The sequence below is a fragment of the Mesoplodon bidens genome (genome assembly GCF_964165515.1).
Source record: "Mesoplodon bidens genome assembly, chromosome: 10".
NCBI classification, from domain to species: domain Eukaryota; kingdom Metazoa; phylum Chordata; class Mammalia; order Artiodactyla; family Ziphiidae; genus Mesoplodon; species Mesoplodon bidens.
In genome coordinates this window covers 38,964,907-38,987,404 of record NC_138172.1, presented here as the reverse complement: position 1 = coordinate 38,987,404, position 22,498 = coordinate 38,964,907, and the positions used below count along the sequence as shown (strand labels likewise).

Sequence of the window (22,498 nt, the reverse complement as noted above, 5' to 3'; positions counted from 1 at the left end):
CTTTCCATGAAAAGAGAGTTAAGGGGCCCTCAGGCTAGGTGGGGTTGGGGTTTCCCTGCAAGTCTGGAAGGGCAAGCTCTGGGAAGCCTCATACACTTGAGGTGTTTTCAGGTCCAACCCAGTACCCTGCGCACGGCAGGTGTTCAGCCAGTTCACATATTAATGATGCAGGCACTGGCTTATCTTACTAACTGCATTGTTGGCCCCCGTCTTCCTTCCAGTGCTTGGATTGGGGCGGGCATGGAGCAGGTCCTCAGCCATCTTTGTGGCTGAGGGTGTGTCCCGGCAGTCCCCGAGGACAGGCTGACGGCTGAATCCACTGCGCTGGGTCTGAAGACAGGGCAGAAGCTTGTCAGGCTTTCTGAGCCAGAGTCCTGGCTTCTGCCGTGTTGGGGTTGGAGCGGGGAGAGCGGGGCCTGCTGCCTCCAGTGTTACAAAGACTTGCATGTTTCTCGTATCTCCTGGTTTCAGCAGAATTTGGAAGAGAGCTGACAAGCATAGTGCTGTCCCCTTGGTAAAAGGCTGTAGTAGTAGAATTTGCTGGAGCGAGAAGCAGGGGAAAAGCTGGCTCAGCTTTATGTAATGACTCCTGACTCCTGATTAGAGCTTCCTAGCTTTTAGAGTCCTCTTCCCTGAGCCAGAAAACTGGGACGCTTTGCAGCTCAAAGTTGTCCCTATGTGGGGTCCCCATGCAGATGTCTGCAAGCCTGGGGCTGGGTGGGGGCAGGAACCTCAGTGGCTTGGGCTGAATTCCTGGGCCACACCTGGGAACCATGGCACTCCTGGAAGACAGGGTTGGTAAATGAGACTCAAGGGCCGGCCTGGGGCCAAAGGTCTTGAGAAGGCTGTAGAGAGGGGGCTAAGAATTTGCCTGTCTGCCATGTGTGCCCTCAGAAAGCTGAGCCTGGGAGGGGAGTTCATGGGGGTATGTGGCTGGCCTGGAGGTGCCATTGAAGGGTACCCTGGTCACCACAGGCTGGAAAGGCCAGGGAGTGCCTTAAAATTCAAATGCTGTACATGCTGTAGGTCTTAGTACAGGGATGTGTTGGGATTTGCCCAGACAAATGTCAGCATCCTGGGTTCAGTCCTTATGGTGCCCAAAGGGAAGAAGAGTCCCTAAGGTTGGGGCCTTGTTTCCTCTGGTGTCCCAGGTCAGGCCACCTGGAAAGCCTAGGAGGTGATGGGGAGAGCCTTTGAGGAGCTGCTGACCTGGGTCTCATCTCTGGGCGGTGACTTTGGTCTTGCCACCTGCCTGCCTCTTCCCTCCTTTGGCCCTCTTGGCTCCCAGCATGGGCCCTCACCTATCCTGGCTCCCTCAGGAATCTCCTACTGATGAGCTTTACCCAAGTCTGATGAATAAGTGGGAAAAAGGCATTAGGGCACTAAAAGCAGTAATGCTCCTCCTACTAAGTTCTAGCTAAAGAAGCCAGCTCCTCTATGCACTATAGTAAAATCCAGTCTTTGGATCCTTTCCCCTTGGAATTTGTGGTAATTGGCTGAACCAGACCTTTGTAAAAGATGATTGATATAGATATGACTGTTTAATTCACCTAAAATAAGAAGTTGCTTTCAAGCCCTACCAGAGTCATTTCCTATAAATCTTGCCTAATTACAAATTATCTTTCGTCAGTTGATTATAACAACCTGTGTGAACTTCTGCTTCCTTTGACTGGCAAACAGGGATTGCACCCACATTAGATTCTGGGAATCCCTGCCCTTATGGCGTGCTCAGTCTGACCTAAGGGACACTATAAACAGATAGTGCCTTGCAGGGGCAGCACTGGGACCAGGCTGGTGGGGGATGCATAGGGAGGGAGACCCCAGGAGGCTCCACACCAGAAGTCAGGTTGGAATGGTGCTGTGGAAGTGTTCAGCCAGCCCTCTGGAGAGCCTGTGGGCATGGATGCAGGAAAGCCCCTGGCCCGTTGGGGAGCTCCCAGGCCTCAGGCAGGGCTTGTGTTAGGGGACGTGTGGGTGATGCTTGAGAGACAGGCTGGTGTGGTAGGCCCAGACCAGCCATTGAGGAGTTTGGACTCCATGGGCTTCAGGAGGTCCAGTGCCTTCTGAGAGCAAACAAAAATGTTTATGAATGTGTACTTTTCTTCTTCTTAAGGATAAGATCTAAAGTTTTAAATCAGATTTATAAAGGAACCATGCTTTAGAAAACTTAGAACTTGCACAGGTGAAAAGCCAGAAAATGGCATTTGTTTTGTGTTGTAAAATGTCTTTCTGGTTAAATACGATAAATTAAAAGCATCTCTTTGCTCAGTCTCCTTACTGAACTAACCAAAAGTTGCAAGAAGAATAAGAAACAGAAAACTCTTTTCAACAAAACTAAGAAACACCTATACGTAGGAATGCAGTGAACAAAGAATGGTTTCCAAGCACAGGGATAATTAGTTCTGATGAGGGAGGGCTCCAGAAGGGGAAATTTGCCTCTGCGGAGCTAGGGCAGGGAGGTCAGAGTCCAGAGGGACAAACCCAAGAGCCACCTTCTTGGACTGGTTAGCAAAGCCACCATATGTGGGGACGTTTAGGAGTGTCCCTGAACCCTGTGTGGTGCCAAGAAGTTACTAGGGAGGTGGAGTTGCTCAAGGAGTTGAGCAGATTGGGGGGGGAGTGGAGTGGGGGGGAACCATAGGCTGCCAGCAGCCTGAACAATGGAAAGACAAAGGAAAGTTAAAGTAGGTGTAATTGGTATCTCTGGAGAGGAGAACAAAACAAATGGAACAGAGAAACAGTCAAAGGTATAATTAATAGAAAACGTTTCCCCCCTGCAGTAAAGGAACACATAAATCTTTAGTTTGAAAGGACATACTGAATTTCAGGAAAAATAGATATGGAATATTAAGTTACTAAACTTCAAAGAGAAAAAAAAAAGAGTTCTAGAGCACCTAGAGGAAAATGTTAGTATAACTATAAGGGGAACTGATTGGGCTGGCCCAGAGCTCTCCACAGTAATAGTTAGAAAACACAGGGGCTGTACCTACAAAGTCCTCAGGGGAAGGAACTGTCAACTGAGAATTTTACATCCAGCCAAGCTGTTGTTAAGATTTAATGACCACAAAGGTATGTTCGGACTTTCAAGAACTAGGGAACATGGTTTCTATGAGCTCTTTTAACATGAATGAATGAATAAAAATTTCTAGAGATACACTCCATAAGACATGAATGGGCAAGCTATGACTAGAGGACTAGTAACCCCTCAACAGAGTCCTAAGGGGGATGGCATCTACCACTCGCTTGCCCTCAGGTGAGCCATGGTTCACACAAGCACCACAGTGCAAGAGACATTCAGCCTTCAGAGTTACACCGAGCTTATGGCATTTGATGGTTCAGCTGACTGATGCCCACACACAGCTCTTGTGACTCTGGGAAGACTACAGATTGGAGGTGAAAATGGGACCAACGGAAAGGTCAGAAGTAAACACTACATGCATCCTCTGGTCTCTTTCGGGGGATGAATTTGACCCGAGGTGGGTCTGGCCCAGTTCTGAGTGAGACACTCCCGGAAGCTGGGTATCACTTGAGGCAGATCTGAGGGTCTGGTTTGGTTCTGCATCATGGATGACAAGTTCATGGCCTTTGTGCTTAGGTGCCCTACTCCTGGGTTCATGACAGACCTATCTAATTGGTGGCAACAATCTTTCCCACTGATCTTTCTCAAACCCAGCCCTCCAGGCAGTCTCTACCAATTAATGGGGTTAGAGGAAAGTTACCTGTATTTCCCATCCTTGTTCTGGATTCTGGAGACTGACTGGGCCTAAAGGGAACCAAGGCCAAATCAGATTGTCCTGAGAAATGCTCTCAACCTAGTGGACCCAGATAGGCCTCAAGGATGGGGAATGAGGTACCCAGGGCTTGCTTTCCTTGCAGTTACGGCCTGGGTCCCATCTTGCTCTCAGCCTCCTGCTGATGTCTCCCCTTATGCTTCCAGCTTCCCTGGGGCTGTGTCTGATGGCAGCAACTCTTATCCCTACCAGGAACCCATGATCAAAAAGGCAGGAGGCCACTGGCCTGAAAGCTGGGCAGGTCAAGAAATGTTTTCTTGTGTGAAAACTGGCATTTTTTTAAAACTCAAACTTTCTGAATTCTCCCATCCATTCCTGAGAGAGTTGCTCCAGGACCCAGGACCTAGATCCTGGTGCCCACCATTCTGCAGCCCCTGCTTCTCTGCCTGGATACACCAGGGCCGCTGGGCTGGCCTAGAGGTCCTTCCTGGCCTGGACCTTAAAGGAGAAATCCTCCCATAGCATCTTCCTGGCCATAATTGCCTGTTATAGAAAGGTCAGCCAAGAATTTATCAAAACCTTGTTTGAAGCTGTGGGAACTCTTCCGGCTGCTCTTAGAAAAACAGTTTCTTTAAATTCACTCCCCTCCTGGTGAGCAAAGGCAGCCATTTATTTGTGTGAAATATTTCTTTTTCAAATATTCAACTGGAGGTGGCGGGGGCATGCTCTAGAATGCTGCCATGTGGACCCCGGCCTAGTTTTCCCTTGGGAGCTTGCATGGTCTCTTCCTGCTTTTCCTGCCAGTCTGCCCAGCCTGAGCAGGCCCTCCCTGACTACAGCCGCCAGAGGGCCTCCAGGCTCCTTCCCACGTGGGCTAGGGCAGCCACGGCTCTCCCTGGTGGCCCTGCCCTTATGGACATACCTGGTGTCTGAGCATCTTTGGTCACTGGAGCTTGTCGGCCTCATGCCTCTCTTGGGAGTTTCTGACAGAGGGGAGTCCAGCTTTTGACTGGATTATTCCTCCCAGCAGTGGTCATGGTATGGGACAGAAGGCCACAGGGGTACTGAGCAGAGCTGGTGGGGAGGCTGACGGGATTGGCCTTGTGGCGGGGGCTCCTTCCTGCCCTGCTAGCTAGCTTTAAGACTTGTTTCTGATTAGTCAGTAGCCTTAAATGCTGAAAGGGAGGAAACCTGGTAGAAATACAGCAATTTTTACACCCTCTACCTTTCTTGGCCATCTTTTTAAAATAACTATCCTGGATAAGGCATTTTTAGTCTTCCCCTGCTTGTCTTCCAGCCACTCCTTCATATCTCTGCCCTCTCCCTCCTTCTTCACCTGCCTGTCCTCCTGTGTCTTTTCCACTTTATGGCAGTGTCCCTCTCCCCTCCTGCTCACCTGTCCTCATCCCAGCCCTCTTCAAGGAGCAGGACTCCTGGAGGCTGCTGGGAGGAGCACTGGCCTCCCATATCCATGAAGCCAGGTCTTCCCTGGGGCTGGGCTGGCTCCCGATTGTGGACACCTCCCTCCCTCCCTCCCTTCTGCGCCCAGTGGAGACCTTCGTTAAGGAGGGCCTCCTGGGGAGGGCATTCCTCTGCCCTCCCCAGGAGGCCCTAGGCTACTCCAACCCTGGCCCCCTTGGGACTTGTGTCCAGTAGAGTGTCACAGACAAATCTGGATCTCTGGCCATGGATGGGCCCTTGTGGTCAGAAGGATAGAGAACTGTCCTGTCCTGAGGATAGGGGACTGAGTGGCAGAGGGCTCATGGCCCTCGTGGGTGAAGCCTTTTCCTTCAGAGTTTCTGAGGCTTCTCAGCCCTCAGGGACGTAGACTCAGGAGCATGTTGTTGAATGCTCCTCCTTATGGGAACTTCTCTGACCCTGGGGGTTGTGTTCTTGTTGTTCTCCTTTCTCTGACCTCTGTTTCTGATACCCCTTCTGCTCCCATTAATGTTGATGCTCCCCACAAATCTTTTCTGGACCACTGCTCTCCATGTGATCTTTATCCCCTGAGGCTCGCCTGTGAACTGAACCCTTAACTCTCTCAGATAAAAATATCTAGATTGTCTGAATTGAACCCAAGCTCCGACCCATTTCCTGATGTTCCTTGGATGCCCCCCGAAGACCACCAGCTCAGCAAAACCAAACTCAACCTAGTGATTTTGCCATTTCACTCCCCAACCTCCACCCACCAATTGGCTTCTCCCCCTGGATCCTCTGTCTCAATCAAAAGAACCACTCCTCCCTAGACCCCAGGTCAGAATACCCCTGCTGAGCCTTCCCTCCCTCTTGGTCCCTGGACTATCTTTTGGGCTGTTGCCTTATTCTCACTGTCTCCCTACCTCCACCATCTCCCTGACGCAGAGCTGGAGCACTCCCTTGTTTGAAAAGCTTGGAGGCCCTCCTCTCCTGGCCCTTCCTATTTTAGCTCTGAGCTTCCCATGTAGTTCTGGTAGTTGGGTGCACACTGTTGCCAGGAGCTGTTCGAGGTGCTGAGAATAGCACTGACTTACACCTTGTCAGGCCTCTGGGCCATTGCAAGTGCTTTCCTCTCTGCTTCGATTGCCCTTTACCTTGGGGAGAACAGCCCATCCATTAAGACCTGGCTTAGATGTCTCCTAGTCCTCAAAGCCTTGTCAGACTTCTGCCTTCCCTGGACTGTGTGGAGGTGTCTTACAGTGATTTGTTTGCACATCTGTCTCCTCTCTGGACTGGAGGCTCCCAGAAGACTGGATCCCTGTCTGATTCACTTTTTAAAATTTATTTTAGTTAAATATTGAATAGGTGTTTATAGAGAATATAAGAACACTGATAAAATATGTGTAAGATGTAAAGGATAGCAATACAACGAACACCTGTGGGCCCACCTTCCTTTGTAAGAGATGTAGTCCATTCTTACCATCAGTACCTATCACAGGGCCTGGAACTATCATTCCAGGGGTCAGTGAATCTTTGCTAATGACTGAATGCTCGATGAATGAGTGAATGAATGTGGTTTTCTCTATGAGTCTCTCAGCGTTGCTGACCAAACTCCAGGGGAAGTGGTCATAACTAAGTAACACCACTGCCCTAGCTCAGCCCCACTCCGTGAGCTCACTGCACTGCCATATGACTTCCTGTTTACTTTGCATCTACACTTATTGAGTGTCCACTCAGTGCCCAGCATGGTGCTGGGGCCTTGGCTACAGGGAGAAGCAAAATGTCAGACCGCTTCTGAGGGAGTTTCCACTTAAACAGCTCTTCAGAAGAAAGAAAAAAGAATCCAAAGAATCCAAATTGCAGTGCTTCCCACCCCTCCATAGCCTCACTGTTCTCCCCCAGAGGTGGCGTGGGACATGGTTAGGGACATGGACCGGTGGCCTTGATATTGGAATCCCAGTGCCACCACTTACAGGTCATTATAGCTTTGCAAGTTCCATAACTTCTACGTGTGGCAGTTTCCTTGTCTATAACATAGGCAAATTAGATCCTACCGCATGGAGTTGCTATGAGGCTTAAAGGAGTTAATATGTGACAGGTGCTTGGCACATGTGGTGCTCATGGTGAGGGCCCGATTAGTATCACCATCGCCGTGGCCAAGCGGAGTGTTCTATGTGGTGGGACTGGGGGTGCAGCCCCTGGCCAGAGAGGACTCCAGGTGCTGTTTCTGTCATTCTGTCCTGCGTGAGGTCAGATCCAGTGGCGGGCCGAGTGCATACCTGTCACGTGCCGTATCTCCTCAGCTCGAACACGTTTTGGGGCCACGTTTTCATGTTCTGAGTCGTGATGTGACTGCAGTCCCTCCATCCAGGAAGCACGTACTGAGCATCCAGCACGTGCTCGGCACTGTGCTGGGCTCTGGGATGCAGCTGTGGAGAAAGCACAGAGGCCCTGCCCGCATAGCCCTGGCAGGCTAATGCAGGGACCACAGAGGGTGCACAGAAGCAACATACGTCGTATATGACGAGTTGGAAGGCGCTCAGTGCCATGGAGAACAAAGAGGCAGGAGGGATGGAAGCTGCATTTTAAATAGGGTGGTCCAGGAAGGTGTCTCCGAAACGATGGCACCACAGCAAAGACTCGAGAGAGCGCAAGTGCCAGCAGATGTAAATGCCCAGAGGCAGGAGTGGGCCTGGCGTAAGGGAAGTGGACACAGGGAGAGAGAGATAGTAGGAGATGAGGCTGGAGGCAAAGGGCCCAAATCTCATGGGGCCTCATGGACCATTGTAAAGCCTTTGGCTTTTCCTGTGGGAGGGAAAGGAAGGTTTAAGCAGGCAAGGGAAGTGGTTTGATTTATGTACGTAAAGGATTATCCCAGCTGCCGCATGGTGAAGACTGCCACATAGAGGGGCAAGTGGGAGCACCCCAGCTTGTGCAAAAAAAAAAAGAGGGCACAGTGACTTGACAGGTGGAGCGAGGAGGCAGAGGAGGTGGCCAGATGCTGAAGCCCACAAGGTTTACTGATGATTGACATGGGCTGAGAGAAGGGAGTCAGAGACTCCAAGGGGAAGATGGGGAGGGGCACATTTGTGGGAAGATCAGGGGCTCAGCTTGGGCACAGCAAGTTTGAGGTGCCTGTAAGACATCTCAGTGAAGATGTAGAGTTGGCAGTGAGCCAAGGGAGGAGCTCAGGGGAGGGGTCTGGGCCAGACACACATTTGTAGTTGTCAGTGGGGAGTGGGAGTTAAAGCCTTGAGTCTGGGTGGGTCTTGAACCTCAGGGCTTTGTGTACATTTGCGAAATGCTTGTGTGGACAAAAGCTAAGTCCCTGCAGTGTAGGAAGTGGGGTCCCTGGTTTGGGACATGAGGAAGAACTTGCAGAAGAGCTTGGAAAGGTATGGCCAGGAGGGAGGAGGTCGCCCAGGAGAGGGTGGTGTTCTGGGAGGCCAGTGGAGAGCTTATTTCAGGAAGGATGGAATGCTCAGCGCTGTCAAGTTCCGCTGCTGGTCAGGGGATGATCAGGTGGGAGGAGGGACTGAGAAGCGACTGTCAGATTTGATGATGTGGAGGCCACCGGTGACTGTCACCTGAGCGATTTCTGTGGAAGGACGGGCAAAAGCCAGGCTGTATTGGTTGAGAGGAAGGGAGGAGAGGGGCTGGAGGCCGTGAGTGGAGACCACTCTTTCAAGCAGTTTTGCTGTAAAGAGCAGCAGAGAAATGAGGCAGTAGCTGAGGGGGAAAGTGGGCTAAAGTTCTTTTTTCTTTTTCAAGATGGGAGACACATGTTTGTATGGCCATTGAAATCATCCAAATAGAGAGGTAAACACGGACGGTGAAGGAGAGGGGAGAATTTGTGAAGGTGAGAAGTGGGCCTTGGGAACAGGAGACAGGCAAACACAGCGGAACAGACGCCGAGAGGCCTTAGATGTACAGATTCCCCTCCAGTGGCTCCCGCTTTCCCTGCGAGATGGTGAGCAAGTCGCCAGTGACAGCGAGGAGAGGGAGGGACATGCTGGCGGCTTGCAGATCAAGGAGAGGTGTGAGGAATCATCCAGGAGACAGGAGAGTGAAGGGTTCATGGGCATGTATTGTGATTGCCAGGTGTCAGCTACAGTCGCCGTGTGATGTGTGAACACACATCAGGCCTCTGTGCAGGGAGCGTTGCCCTTCCAGTGCAGACTTTGCTGGGTGCAGTGGGCATTGTTTGTGTATTCACTGTCACCACAGCTGAGTTGAAAGTTAACTTGAATTTGGATCCCTAAGTATCATATAAAATGTCCCCAGGAAGACTACATTGTGATGCAACACTGAATTAAAAAGTCACTGTGTACACGGAAGATTGCCTATCACACCTCATGCAAAACAAACACAGTAGAAATTGCTAAGTTTCTCAGGAGAAACCACTGACCTTGCACAGCCTGAGAAGGGGCTACAGTCTCTTCACATATTATAAAGGGCTCTTCGTAGCTTCTGATTAGCTTTTAAAAAAAAATTTTTTTTATTTATTTGGCTGTGCCAGGTCTTAGTTGTGGCACACTGGATCTTCGTTGCTACATGCGGGATCTAGTTCCCTGACCAGGGATCGAACCCAGGCTCCCTGCATTGGGAGCGCGGAGTCTTAACCACTGGACCACCAGGGAAGCCCGTTTCTGATTGGCTTTCAAGGGCTGCTTTTAAATTCTAGCCCCAAATAATCTAAGTAAAAAATGAAATTATGAATTTAACCAAGCGGGATTATTTCTTTACAATACCTAGAAATTTAGTCTACTGAAAGGCCCTAGAGCCCAGGTTCCAAGTGTGGGCCAGAGATGGCTGCAGCCACCACCACACTGGGCCTCACAGCTGGTGGCAAAGGTGACTCAGAGGGGCTAGACTCAGACTCTGGTTATCCCACTGAAGAAGAAAGTGGCAGGTCTGTGAGACTGGATGGATGGGTGTATTCTGTTGTTGGTTGATGGACATTCAACAGTGTTTCCTTTTCCTGGAAGAGTCTTTATTAGACCAAGGGTGTGTCTCTTCCCCAGCGGTTCCTCGGAAGGGAAGAAGGACTGCAGAGTGTCTTGAAGTGGGCCTCGCCAGGGAGGCTCCTCATCTCCCCTCTGAAATAGCTTGTCCTAAGGCATCCTACAGTTGGCTCCTGAATTTTTTTGGCAAGCAGATGGTCTTCATATAAAGGCAGCAAACTTAGAATCCCCTCCTATTAGTCAGACGCTACAAGGACCAGGAACACTGGGGCTGAAGGGGCCAGGCCAGGATGCTCCACAGGCGGCTGTGGCTGGGCCTCTGCAGTGGCTTTCAGCCAGGCTGCCCTGTCGCCTGGGTGCCAGTATCCACCCAGATGAATACAGACTGAAGCAAGTATCGAATTTCAGGGAAGCAATATGAAGCATTGCTTTTGGCTTTCTGTGCTTGGCTTTTTTCAAATTGGAAAACTGGCAGAAATGAACTGAAATTGGGTCAAATGAGAAGGAATATAGGGCATTGAGTTTAGCCTGATGGTTTGCCTTCTACCTCATTGAACTACTCAACTCTGCTGGCTCTGCTGCAGCAGGGCCATGTTGGATGGAGGTTGGGGTCAGGCACATTGACCCCAACCCCCCTCGATGGTTCCTCAAGGCCTGGATCCTAGAACTCCGGTCCCACCCTGCCTTGCACTAGCAGAAAGGTAACACTTCACCCATCTTGATGGACTTGGTCTGGCATTAGACCTGCTGGAAGATTGCCAGAAGGAAGGCTCCATTGTCCCTGCTGGAGATGGCATTAACTGGGCATTGGAGTGCTTCCCCACCCTCACCTCCAACTGCCTGGGGTCGGCCTCTGAAGTGGACAAGCCAGAATGTAACAGACCTGCCAGGGGGGTAGCTCTAAACTAGCTGCATGTTGAAATCACTTAGGGAGGAAAAAAATAGTAATGCCAGGGTCCTGTCCCCACAGATTTTGATGTAATTTGTCTGGGGTGCAGTCTGAGAGTCAGAAATTTTTAAATCAGCCTAGGTATTACTAATGTGTAGGTTTAGAGCCTTGGTTTTCTTTCTTTTTTTTTTTTTTTTGCAGTACGTGGGCCTCTCACTGTTGTGGCCTCTCCCGTTGCGGAGCACAGGCTCCGGACACGCAGGCTCAGCGGCCATGGCTTACGGGCCCAGCCGCTCCGCGGCACGTGGGATCTTCCCGGACCGGGGCACCCGCGTCCCCTGCATCGGCAGGCGGACTCCCAACCACTGCGCCACCAGGGAAGCACCTGAGAGCCTTGGTTTTCAAAGTGTAGTCTGCAGACTATAGTAAAGGCATCACCTTAGAGTTTCTTTTTTTTTTTTTTTAACAGCTTTATTGGAGTGCCTTAGAGATTCTTAAAAGTGCAAACTCCACCCCAGACCTACTGAATCAGACTCTGCACTTAAGTGGGATGTAAGAGGGGACACTCATGAGCCGATCACATGGCCTGGTGCTGAGGGTTCAAGTTGGGAGACACTTGTCAGTCAGCACTTGGCCAGTGGGGGCTGTGATGATGCCACTGGGCAGCAGAGGAGGGTGGCGACGGGGCTTGGCAGAGTCACCTAGGTTGGTGGAGACCTCTGCAGGGGACTTCTCTAAGGTATATCTCTAACATCGTCGTTTTCAATGTCATTTCAGCGTTTCCAGGAGACTGGACCCCAAGGAGCCCCTGGGTAGCCAGAGAGCAGCTTCCCCAACCCCGAAGCAGCCTTCTGCTCCTGCTCCCAGCCGTGAGAGCCCCCAGGAGACAAGGGCACAGGGCCCAGCAGGCCAGGAGGCTGATGGCCCCCGCAGGACGCTGCAGGTAGACAGCAGGATGCAGAGATCAGGGCGGTCCCCCTCTGTGTCACCGGACAGAGGCAGCACCCCCACATCACCCTACTCCGTCCCCCAGATCGCCCCCCTTCCCAGCAGCACGCTGTGTCCCATATGTAAGACCTCGGATCTCACGTCAACCCCCAGCCAGCCAAACTTCAACACCTGCACCCAGTGTCACAACAAGGTCTGCAACCAGTGTGGGTTCAACCCCAACCCTCACCTCACCCAGGTAATCAGCTGTGCGCCGGCTTCCTCCATCCCACCTGCCTTCCCAGGCCTCCCCGGTTCCCCTTTTCACCAGCTCTCTTTTCCTGGTCATTTCCCTTAGCCATCAGCTTCTTTGTCTTCCCAGGGCTTGTATTCTGGCTCCCAGATGTGGTAGCAGAGAAAAAGTCTCTGTGGGGGATCGTCCTGAGGGATTCCTGCACCTACGGAAAGCTTAGGCTCAGTCTTGAGTGGAAGACGCTTTCTTACCTGGTCCAAGTTTGACCTGGAAAAATGGCCTTAGGGAGGGCCAACGACAGTCTTACAGACAACTTTTCCCAGTGGATGCTCATTTGGAGAGGGCCATGAGCAGCTGCAGGGCCCAAAGGGAGGCAAGTCTCCCTGGCCGTTGGCCAGCCTCTCTCCCTGACAGTGGGTCTTGGAGAGGGATGCCAGTGAGGGGAGCAAGGTGTTAAGGGAGACAGGAAACTGCCTCCCACCTGGGCTTCAGGAAGCGCCTCCCCTGGGCTTCCATTCCAGTAAGCTGGGGCCTGATGGGGCAGAGCAGCTACCCATCCCAAGAAACAACCTCGGGGTAAAGTAGAGACCCAGACTGGGGGCCAAGCATCCACATGGAGACAGTGTCCTACACTCACCAAGAGGCCACTGCAAGGCCATTTCCATGAGATTGGCCTGCATTCTCCCCCAGAGGACCCTGGGTTCCCAGCCCCACCCTTGCTGTGTTGGGATGCCTTGAGTTGCTGTGGGATGCTCAGCCAAGCCCCTGAGCCTCTCTTCGGTGCCATGGAGGCTGGGTGCCCCAATATACTAGCTGGGCTGGGGCCATACCTTTGAAATGAGTGGGTTTGTCAGCTTCCTCCCTCTCCTCCGCGGTAACCCACCAAAGTCTCTGGTAGTCCCCCCAGGGCTCTGCCCCTGGGCCGGATGGAGAGTGGTGACTGCAGGCCCGCAGCTGGGATTATCAGCAGCAGGAGCCGTTTGGACCACATGGGTGGGGGGATGAGTGAGAATAATTGTTCACAGGTCGGGGTCTATTTGTGATATGAGGTGCTGTGGGTGTGGGACGTGTGCTTTGTGAGAGGTAAGTGTGAGATTCCAAGGAAGGAGCTGCCGGTGTGGGGAGATGATTCAGTGCGTTTGCAGTGGCTCCTGGAGTGTGGGGGCTTTCTGAGGAGGCGTGTACACTCGTGATTATTACATCCGTGATTAGAAACGGCCCATCCCTGCACTGATCAGTTAGGTAAGTGTTGCTCCTCAGTATTTAGAACAGCGTGGTTAAGGCCAGGGAAGCTCACCTGGGTGTTTCTGCTAGCGAGAAGCCAGAAGCACCCAGCCTCACAGGAGCAGGGAGGCTTGGCAGGCAGGGATGAGAGAGGCTGCTGTGGGGATCCCCTCTTGTGCTGGCCCTGCCCCCCAGGTTCCAGCCTCCAGAGATGCTCACTAGAGCGGCAGGACCCGAACGACTCTGGGTGGGGTAGGCGGAGATCAAGGGAGAGCCGCACGTGGTGGCACCAGTTTCCTGGTGGGCATCTCAGTCCTTCCCACACAACAAACTCCCCCAGCCTAGGACCTTTGGTGAGGTGGGAGGGGAACCAGCCTTTGGCTGTGCCTGGAAAAACAGCAGAGTGGGAGGACCTTGGCGACACTCGGTCCATCTGCCTCATTGTGCTGGGAGGAAGCCGGGGCTCAGGGCCAGGAGGAAAGGGGCCTCCAGCTTACTGCAGATTCACAGTGTTTGGTGAAGAGCGGGCCTCCGGACCAGGTCCTTCAAGGCATATACACGCAGGAGCTCCAAGACAGGGCTGTTGCTGGTGGCCTTTCCCAGACTCGCTTTCACTGAACATTAGGGGCTGCTGTTCCATGGCATTCAGTTTGGGAAATGCTGACCATTCTCCAGGTTCTCGCCTGGTGGATGCCCTTTTCTGCCATGGTCTCCAAGCAGAACCTTTTCTTCTTCACAGTTGGCTTTCAGTGGTGTTCCTGTCAAGGAAGAGAACCCTTGGCCCATTTTCCTGAGGGGCTGGCAGAGCCTAGTTCTTGAGTCAGAGCAGTTGCCCTTTGTCACTTCACTAAAAGCAGGTTCACTTCCCTGGTCATGCTTCCACGTAACGAGAAAGCACATTTGCAAGTTTTGCCCACGTACCTGCTGATAGATCCGCCTTGATCAAACCACATCTGTTCTGGCCCTTCTAACATGATGTTCATCAGCCAACAAGGCTCTCTGTGGGGTTGCCCTGGTGTCCTGGGCTGGGCTCCTGCCTGGCCTGAGGTCCTGGGCAGCGCAAGGGGCGGGTTCTGAAGTCAGGCTGGTGTAGGTGGCAGGGGCTCAGGCAGAGTGACCTTTTCCAGGAACTTCAGCTCCAGCACTCACTTCCTTTTTTGATTACTCACTTCCTTTTTTGATTTCTCACTTCCTAGGAGGAGCCCAGCTAGAGTGGAAAGGGGTGGGGGGACTGCCAGTCCCAGCACAGATGCGCTACAGACACTGGCCACTGGGCAGCTTAATTGGGGTCCTGTCTGGGGGTGCGAGCTTGTGCCTGAAACTGCTAGTGTGGTAATGCCGAGGTAGCCTGGGTCCTGCATCCTGCCTTGAAGGTCACCGAAGCCTCATCAGGGCATGTGAGCAGGATGCATTGCTCCTCAGCTTTCCACCACACAAATGACTTGGAGGGTTTCATGCCTCTCAGACCACTAATGAATCTGCTCTTGGATCTTTGGAAATGAGACCATGGAAAATGAACCTTTTATCGTGTGTGTCACAAGGAGAGAATCAGGCTGGTTGGTAACTCAAGTTGCGGCACAGATTAGGAATGTGATAGAACTGTTGTGTTGAATGGCTATGTGAGGACAAAGGAATAGAAAGGAGGGAAAAGACTGGCACTGCTGGGCCAATGGTCACTGGAACTCAGAGTTTTGGTTTTTCTGTGTCATGGCATCTGTCAGGGTCTTATTACTTTAGCTGGGTCCTGTGGAAACAGCACACCAGGTGTGGAGATGAGAATCACATACAGGTCAGCCCCATGTGGCTAGAATAGTGTCTGAGATCTGGAACCACTGCTTTCTGGCCAGTGGACCCAGGGGCTGCTGGATGGGTACCACACTCAAACAGATGTGGCACTTGCTGTCCTGCCCGTGCCCAGGTTGGCTGGCTCTCAAGGCTGTGATGCCTTGAGAGGAAGATGCCTGCCCATGCACTTTGCTGGGGGTCTGAGTGCCTGGAGCACATTAAGACTTCATGGAAGTCAGGGAGCAGCTCAGAGCACCCTCTGTTTACAGATGAGGAAACCAAGTCTTCATTTATTCTGATTCATTCTGGAGCAAGGGAGCTGGGGACCCAGAACCAGTAGCTAGGTCTCCAGTTTTACCCCAAGGTCTCCCATCCCCATTCTCCTTATTCATAGTCCATTTTTGCTTGGGCTGAGGATGGTTCGTAGCAAGCAGGGCTATCCTGGCCACTCTTCGTGGTGGAGGCTGTTTTTTCCTGGAGATCTCCAGCCCTGGTTGCTCAGGGCAGGTAAATAATTTAACCTGTTTGAAACCATGGCAAAAGACTGGGGGTTTTCTTGTGGGGTCAGAACATTTCTCACCACCCACAAAAGACCCTCCCTGTGATGACGCACTGACCAGGAAGCCAGAGGTGTTAGCATTTAAGCCAAGTCACTGCCCAGTGATGGGGAAAAGACAGGAAGACTGTTCTCTTCTCTCCCTGGATGTAGGTTCTTGCACAAGTACCTTAAACCTCCGGAATGTTTAAGGAAAAGCAGGGTCCAGGGACCAGCGTCAGTGGCTTTGCCGATGCCCCAAGCCTGCTCCGTGCCACATTAGCCCACCTGTCTGCTCTTCGGTAACTCAGTCAGCATTCAGGCCTGCCACCCCTTTCTCCTCTGGGACAGAGCCACCTGTTCTGATAGCTGTGGGAAGGAGCCGGGTGTGGCCATGAGCCAGCTGGGTGGAGGGGGAAGGTAAGGTCGGGGAGGACAGCGGGGTGGGAGTGAGCTCCTGGAGAGGACAAGCCGTGGCTGGGGGCAGGCATGGCCTGTCTCTGTCAGCCCCCTCAGGGGCCTCCTTGCCCTGCTCAGAGCAGCCCCAGCAGCATATCCTGGCCTGGAACTCCTTCAGTGGAGTCTGTCCTCGCACTAGCAACAGCATCACAGGAATGAGTGCTGTGCAGAGGCAGGGCTGACTGCACGCCTGTGCTTCCTGGTCGGATCAGCAGAATCCTCTCAGAGCAGCACCTAAAGTGAGGCTGTAGCCTGCACGTGGGAGGCCCACGCTCTACCCTGTGGGTAGCAGCAGAGCTTCCACCTTATCCCCAGCCTTCCAGGTCCAGGCAGCCCATGTGCCTTCAACCTCCCTTGCTCTAGTCAGAATTGCTTATAAGCCCCTCTAAGAAAACTACAGAAGAGTGATCATGGTCTTTCTTCACCCGTTCCAAGGTCTAGACTTTGCTGAGACGAAGCCAAGACCAAGCTACTGTGCCCTCCCCCATTCCCACCCCATTGGCAAGCCTTGGGCTTAGGCACTTACCAGGGTGGGTGGTGTGGAGAAGGGAGGGAGAGACGCAGTGGCCACAAGCCTCTTCCTCTCCTGCCTGCATCCCACTCTCTTCCGGCGAGGGCTGGGCCACCAGCTGGCCCGGGGGTGGTGCTGTGAGTGCAGCACAGATTCCTCTGCTGCAGCCACCAGCCTTGCCCCCTTCCCTCTGCTCCCTCCTGGCCACACTGCCGCCTGGGCCACTGAGGAAAGAGGAGCGGGTGTTAGAAGGACATGGATCAGCGGTGAGCTGAGGAGAGGCAGAGGTGTCCTCCTCCTTCCTGGGCCCAGCCTTCCCCTCTCCACCTCCAAACAAAGAGGAAATGGATCTCCAGGTGGCGGGCCCTTTGGGAAGCCTTTCTCCCCTCTGTACGTCTAGTCCTTGGGTGGTTTGCCTGGCAGTAGCCACTTTGACCCACACAATCTCTTGAGTCGGTAGGGAAATGCCCCCCAAGCTTCAGCCAGCCCTGGGCAGCCGGCCTTGCTGTCAGTCCCTGCTCCCAGGAACTAGGCCCCTTGGCCATCTTGCTTGGGCCACTACAGGGTGGAGGCCAGAGCCACTGGGGGCAGGCAGAAGAGGTGGCTGTTCAGGAGTGGGAGTTTTTTATAGCTGTGGCCGTCAGGCATGGCACTTAACTTTTAGCTGTGAAAGGGGGCTGTAAAGCTATCTAAGAATGAATGTAAAATTAAATCAGAACAGAAAACACGAAATTTTATTCCTAAAACACCTGATTTTGTATGTGAGGGCAAAAGAAAACAGCATGAAAAAGAATGGAGTGAAAAGGGTAGAAAGAGAGAAAGTAGAAGCAGGGAGAAGGGACAAGAGGGGGAGAGGCAGGAAGAGGCAGAGGAGGAAAGCTCCATAAAGTAGCCAGTTGCTGGCTGGTCACCTGTTGGTTCTGCCATTTCTACTGTCTGTTAGCTCACACTTTGGCCTGAGCAGGCCCGCTTGTATCTACTCAGTCAGAAGGTGGCCCTCTCCCTTCCTCTCATCCTTTCTTCCCTCCACAAATGCTTTTTGAGTCCATATATAAGCCAGGAACTGTCCTCAACACTGGAGATTCAGGCAGGGCTGCAGCAGATGTGTTGCTCAGCCTTGGGGAGCCTCCGGGCCAGAGGGAGAGGCAGCTGGTTCACCAGCAACCACGCCCGCAAACACACAGTCGCACCTGGGGCTCAGGGTTGTGGAGGACCAGGAGGAGGGCTGGTGGGGCTTGCTGTGATGCTGTGACAAGACTCTTGGGGACTTCTACAAGGAGGGGAGGTTAGACTGCAGATGTTAGACTGATGCTGGACCAGAGACAGGTGGAGGCAGGGGAGGCCTGAGGGGAAGTACGTGGCCCATGTGAGGGCCAGGGAGCAAGCCAGGTCCAGAGGGCAGGCAGATCCTGCTGGGGGCTCCAGATGTGATGTCAAGGGTTTTGGATGATGGCAGTGGGAAGGTAAGGTATGCATTTAAAAACATCTTTTTGGAAATAGATAATGGTGATGGTTGCACAACATCATATATGTAATTAATGCCACTGAATCTACACTTAAAAATGACTAAAATGGCACATTTTATGTTATGTTTGTTTTACTCCCCTTCATAGATGTATATGTATACAACAATAGCACACAGACACACACACCCCACACTCTGGCCGCTGTGTGGAGAATAGCCTATAGGGGCAGGCTGGGGCTGGGGTAGAGATGGTCATAGGGTTGGGGGGAACCGTGACAGATTCCCGGTGTATTTTGGAGGCTAAACAGACAGGTTGTGGAAATGTAGTGGACATGGGGGTAGGAGATGGAGATGGAGAATTCTTCTGTTTGGGTCGTGTCAAGTTGGAGTTGTCTGTGAGCACCCAAGTGAGTGCAATAGGGTGACAAATCTAAGACCCTGGCGTGCAGGCAGGTCAGGACTGGAGGCCTTGGAGATTCACAGCCATAGACTGACATCAGTATACTTCCCACTGAACACTTCAGTAAGCCTCTCATTAGTTAGAGATCAGTATTTAAGGGTTTTTTTTTAAGGTAAAATTTATATAGAATGAAATGTACAAAGCTTAAATGTACCATTCAGTGAGCTTTGACAAAAGCATGCACCTGTGTCACCCAAAGCCCTCCAGTCAAGACAGACAACATCCCCATCACCACAGAAAGTCCCTTCAGGCCCCATCTATGTCCATCCTCATCCCTCTTCCAGGGACAACTGCTGCTTTGATTTTTTTATCTACCATAGATGAGTTTTGCCTATTCCAGAGCTTCATATAAATGGAATCATACAGAATGCACTCTTTTGTGTAAGTACTTTCTCACTCAGCACAGTGTTTTTTGAGCTTCATCCATGTGGTCAACTCTCGAGAAGCTTGGCTGAGAAGGAGAGGAGAGAGCCCGGACAGTAACTAGAGAAGGTGTGCAGGCAGAAGAGCGTTTCTGAAAAGCAGGAGACAGTGGTGCTGTCTGAGCTCCGAGAGGAAGGCGAGGCCTAGGCATGTGGGAGATGGGGCATGATTGAAAGAGTGGGGACCCCGAAAAGGCAGGTCTAGATCCTGAGTGTGGAGGAGGCATCCTATTATGTGGCTCCTTTTTGAGACACTGGAAGCAGGGCCATCATTTGATCCAGAAGGCAGGGGAAGATGACAGGCAGGGATGGGGATGGAGAAATTGAACCAGCCTTTGTGGAGAAGAGCTAGCTGGAGAGATGGAGTGAGTTAACCAGGCAGCTGGGGGGCCCGGGAGAAGCTAGGACATAAGTTAATTTACAGTGGCGCCCCTTTGCCTGGTACCCATTCAGCTGTTCAGGTGTAGGCCCGGAGGAAAAGGTATGCAGTTGGATCTAATTCTGGAGCAGACACAGGTCAAGAGAGCAGAGACATTGAGCAGAGTGTGACAGGACCAGCAGACCATAGATTCAGCTGGGTGGGAAGGGGTGTGAAAGCAGAGGGCCCATGGACGAACAGAAAGCAGAGGCTTGGGGGGTGGGTCTCCACAAGGCCCCGGGCCCGCTGCAGTGGGGAGGCCTAAGAGGTGACCTGGAGGCTGGAGGAGGACAGGCACAGGGGTAGTTTGGGAGGAGAGACAGTTTTGGGCGAGGGTAAGTTTGAGGGTGAGGCTGAGGGATAGAGGTGTCAGGTGGGTTAGCGGGTGGCTGCCATCTGCAGTGACTGTGGGAGTCAGTGCAGTGGAAGCCTGGGAGGCCAGGGCCAAGGACTTCTGAGACTAGAGTCACGATGAGGGAGCCTGGAAGGCAGCAGGAGCCAGGAGGGGGAACAGGGTGGGCCCTAGGGAGTTTAAAGAGAAGGTGAGTTATTGCCACATTCTGAAATCCAGGGAGTGCAGCTTCTCCTAGAGAGGTGGTCTGGGGTCCAAGAGGAGTATGGGGATGGGGTGTAGGGGAGTTGGCTCGGTCCTGGACAGGAGATTTTATAGGGCACAGTGGACAGGCCTGGGAGGGAGGGGAGGCCGTCTGTGGTAGGATTTGGGGGGAGTTGAGGGATATCGGGAGGTGGAGGAGGATCAGCAAGGGGATGGATTCTCTCCCTTTCACGGAGCTCCAGGCTAGTGAGGCCTTTCAGCCCCAAGCAGCAATTGGGTTCAGCCTCCACGACCCAAATCCTGGCCTCAGATGCTGGGCAGATTCCCAGGGTTCCCCTCAGGGTCCTGACCTGATGAGATTGGCACAGGCCTGGCTGATCCAGCTCTGGATCAATGTGCCCTGCTCTATGGGACCCTGTGGTACCCGCCCCTAAACCTGAGGTCAACCAGTTGACAGGCAAAGCAGATTGATGGCAGACTTGGGGCAGCTAGATGCTGGATGAGGCAGGTGATATGTCCAATGCTAGGGGCAGTGCGAGGGCACAGGCCCACCCTTCTTCCCAGCCCACAGTGGGCTATGTGCCGCCTCCTATCGAGGCCTGGCAGGTGACTCACAGCCCGGAAGAGCATGAGGTCACACTGGCCGGTGGGGCCCTCCCAGGAATCTCTAGACTTGGCACCAGCAGGGAAGGCTCATTTATAAGCTGCTCCTGTGATGTTTCAACGTGTACCAAAATGGAAAAATGAATGAATGCAGCATCAGGCATGATGTCAGTGCAGTGATCTGACGCCCTGCATGCCCGCTCTCCCAGGCGGGGCTGGGCTCGGAGGCAAGCCGCTGCTCTCTGCAGGAAGGCAGGCTAAGTGACGTCTGCCACCCTCCTTCCTTGCTGGTGGGGACGTGGGAGGGGATGGTGGAAAGAGAACCTGTTACTGCTGGGGGCCCTCAGAGCTTCCTGGTAGCCACGGAGGTGACAGTGCGGCAGGCCCCACCCAGGAGCAGAAGCAGGTTCCCTGGGCAGCATCCTTTGGGGCCAAATATGACATGCAAGTCTGGATCCCACCCTTTGGGGCTGAGACGCAGGGTGGCAGGTGCAGTGCCACCAGTGCCCCTGTGGGAAAGATGTAGAAACCCCTCCCCCAAAGTTTCCCCACTCCCCTTCCTGCCCCAGAGCCCAGTGGAGGGAGCTGCAGGGAGAGGCCACGCAGACGTGTGGTTCACAGAGCCCCCAGCCTGGTCCCAGGCCTCTGGATCCTTGGTGGGCTGCACTGCCTTACTGCCCTTCTGTGATTGACCAGTGCAAGTAAGGGAGCAGCTGAGAAAGGCTCTTCTCGGGGAGAAAGTCCCTTCAGAGCCAGGAACCAACAAGGCCTGCTTTTTTGAATCTGCTCCTGGCAGAGCAGGCACTGGCTCCCTACGGGAAACCATGTTCCTGTAGCTTCTCCTTCCCCCATCTGCGGACCAGCTCTTGGCTGCACACCATACTGAGCCTTCCCATCCCCACTGCTGCTCAGACCCCCACTGGGCTGGGTGCAGGGGCATCTGTGCCTCTGAGATGGCACAATGGGTCCCCTTGCTGGCAAGAAGGATCAGCTTGACCAAAGCTGATGTCAGGCAGAACCATCTACCTCAGAGTAGCCCTGGGAAGTCCCCTTAGCTCCATCTCTGGGTCTTGGGACATGAAGTCTGTGACCTGCCTACCTCCTGGCCATGGGCCAAGGGCTTATGGAGATATTTGATAACAAGACTCTAAGAGAGGTTCCCTGTCGCACTGGTAGAAGACCATGCCCTCTGATGATGGTGGGCAGCCAGCTAGGAGGGTACCCAGGAGCCACAGACACTGTGTCCAGCTGAGGAAGACTCTCGCTGTTGTTGGTTCCAGAGCCAGGGGAGCTGCCCCAGGCCTGGTCATGTATACCCAGCCTAGGTGGGCAGGTGGGCTGGTGGTGCACAGCCATCTCCCTCCCTACCCAGTGGACAGCCTCTGTCCCCCTATCACAGGGTAAGGACCTTGGAGTAGAAAGAGGCTGAGGATGAGCCCCTCCCAGCAAGCTTCTGAAGTTCCACGGGGAGGCAGAGAGGAAAGTCTTGCTGGGTTCAGAGAGATCCCCCAGCCAGCTTTTTCCTTGGGTGGCCTTGTGTGCTGGCCCTATCTGCCTGGGCCTGAGCCTGGGAGGGGTTGGAGGAGGGCACAGTCAAGGCTCCTGCAGTCTGGAAGAGGCTGGATAGAAATAGCTACGCCCATCTGGGAGATGAGTCACTGAGGGGCGTTTTAGCTGTTTCTTGGAGAGGTTCTATTTTAGGTGAGACGCCTGTGACAGCCTGGGTGATGGGGGCTGGGTAAGGGAAGGTTCTGGTGGTGAGTGCAGGAGTTTTAGCACAGGCGCTTGTTCAACCCTGTCCAGAACCCAAAGGAGGGTCACCCTGAAGTCCCAGGAGAAAGAGCCTTACCTCTCAGGTTCCTCTTCTCGGGGAGTCCCAC

The 22,498-nt window shown here is 53.1% G+C and overlaps 1 protein-coding gene across 1 annotated transcript in view; it reads left to right on the top strand.

Annotated features, from left to right (window-relative positions):
* The window catches only part of BSN (bassoon presynaptic cytomatrix protein), a gene marked incomplete at both ends in the record, with an annotated part of 85,919 nt that overhangs the window by 37,703 nt on the left and 25,718 nt on the right, over window positions 1-22,498 (top strand). The window contains one exon of the mRNA XM_081247010.1: window positions 11,778-12,186. Within this exon, the coding sequence (XP_081103136.1) occupies window positions 11,778-12,186 (409 nt within the window). The remainder of the gene's footprint in view (window positions 1-11,777; window positions 12,187-22,498) is intronic.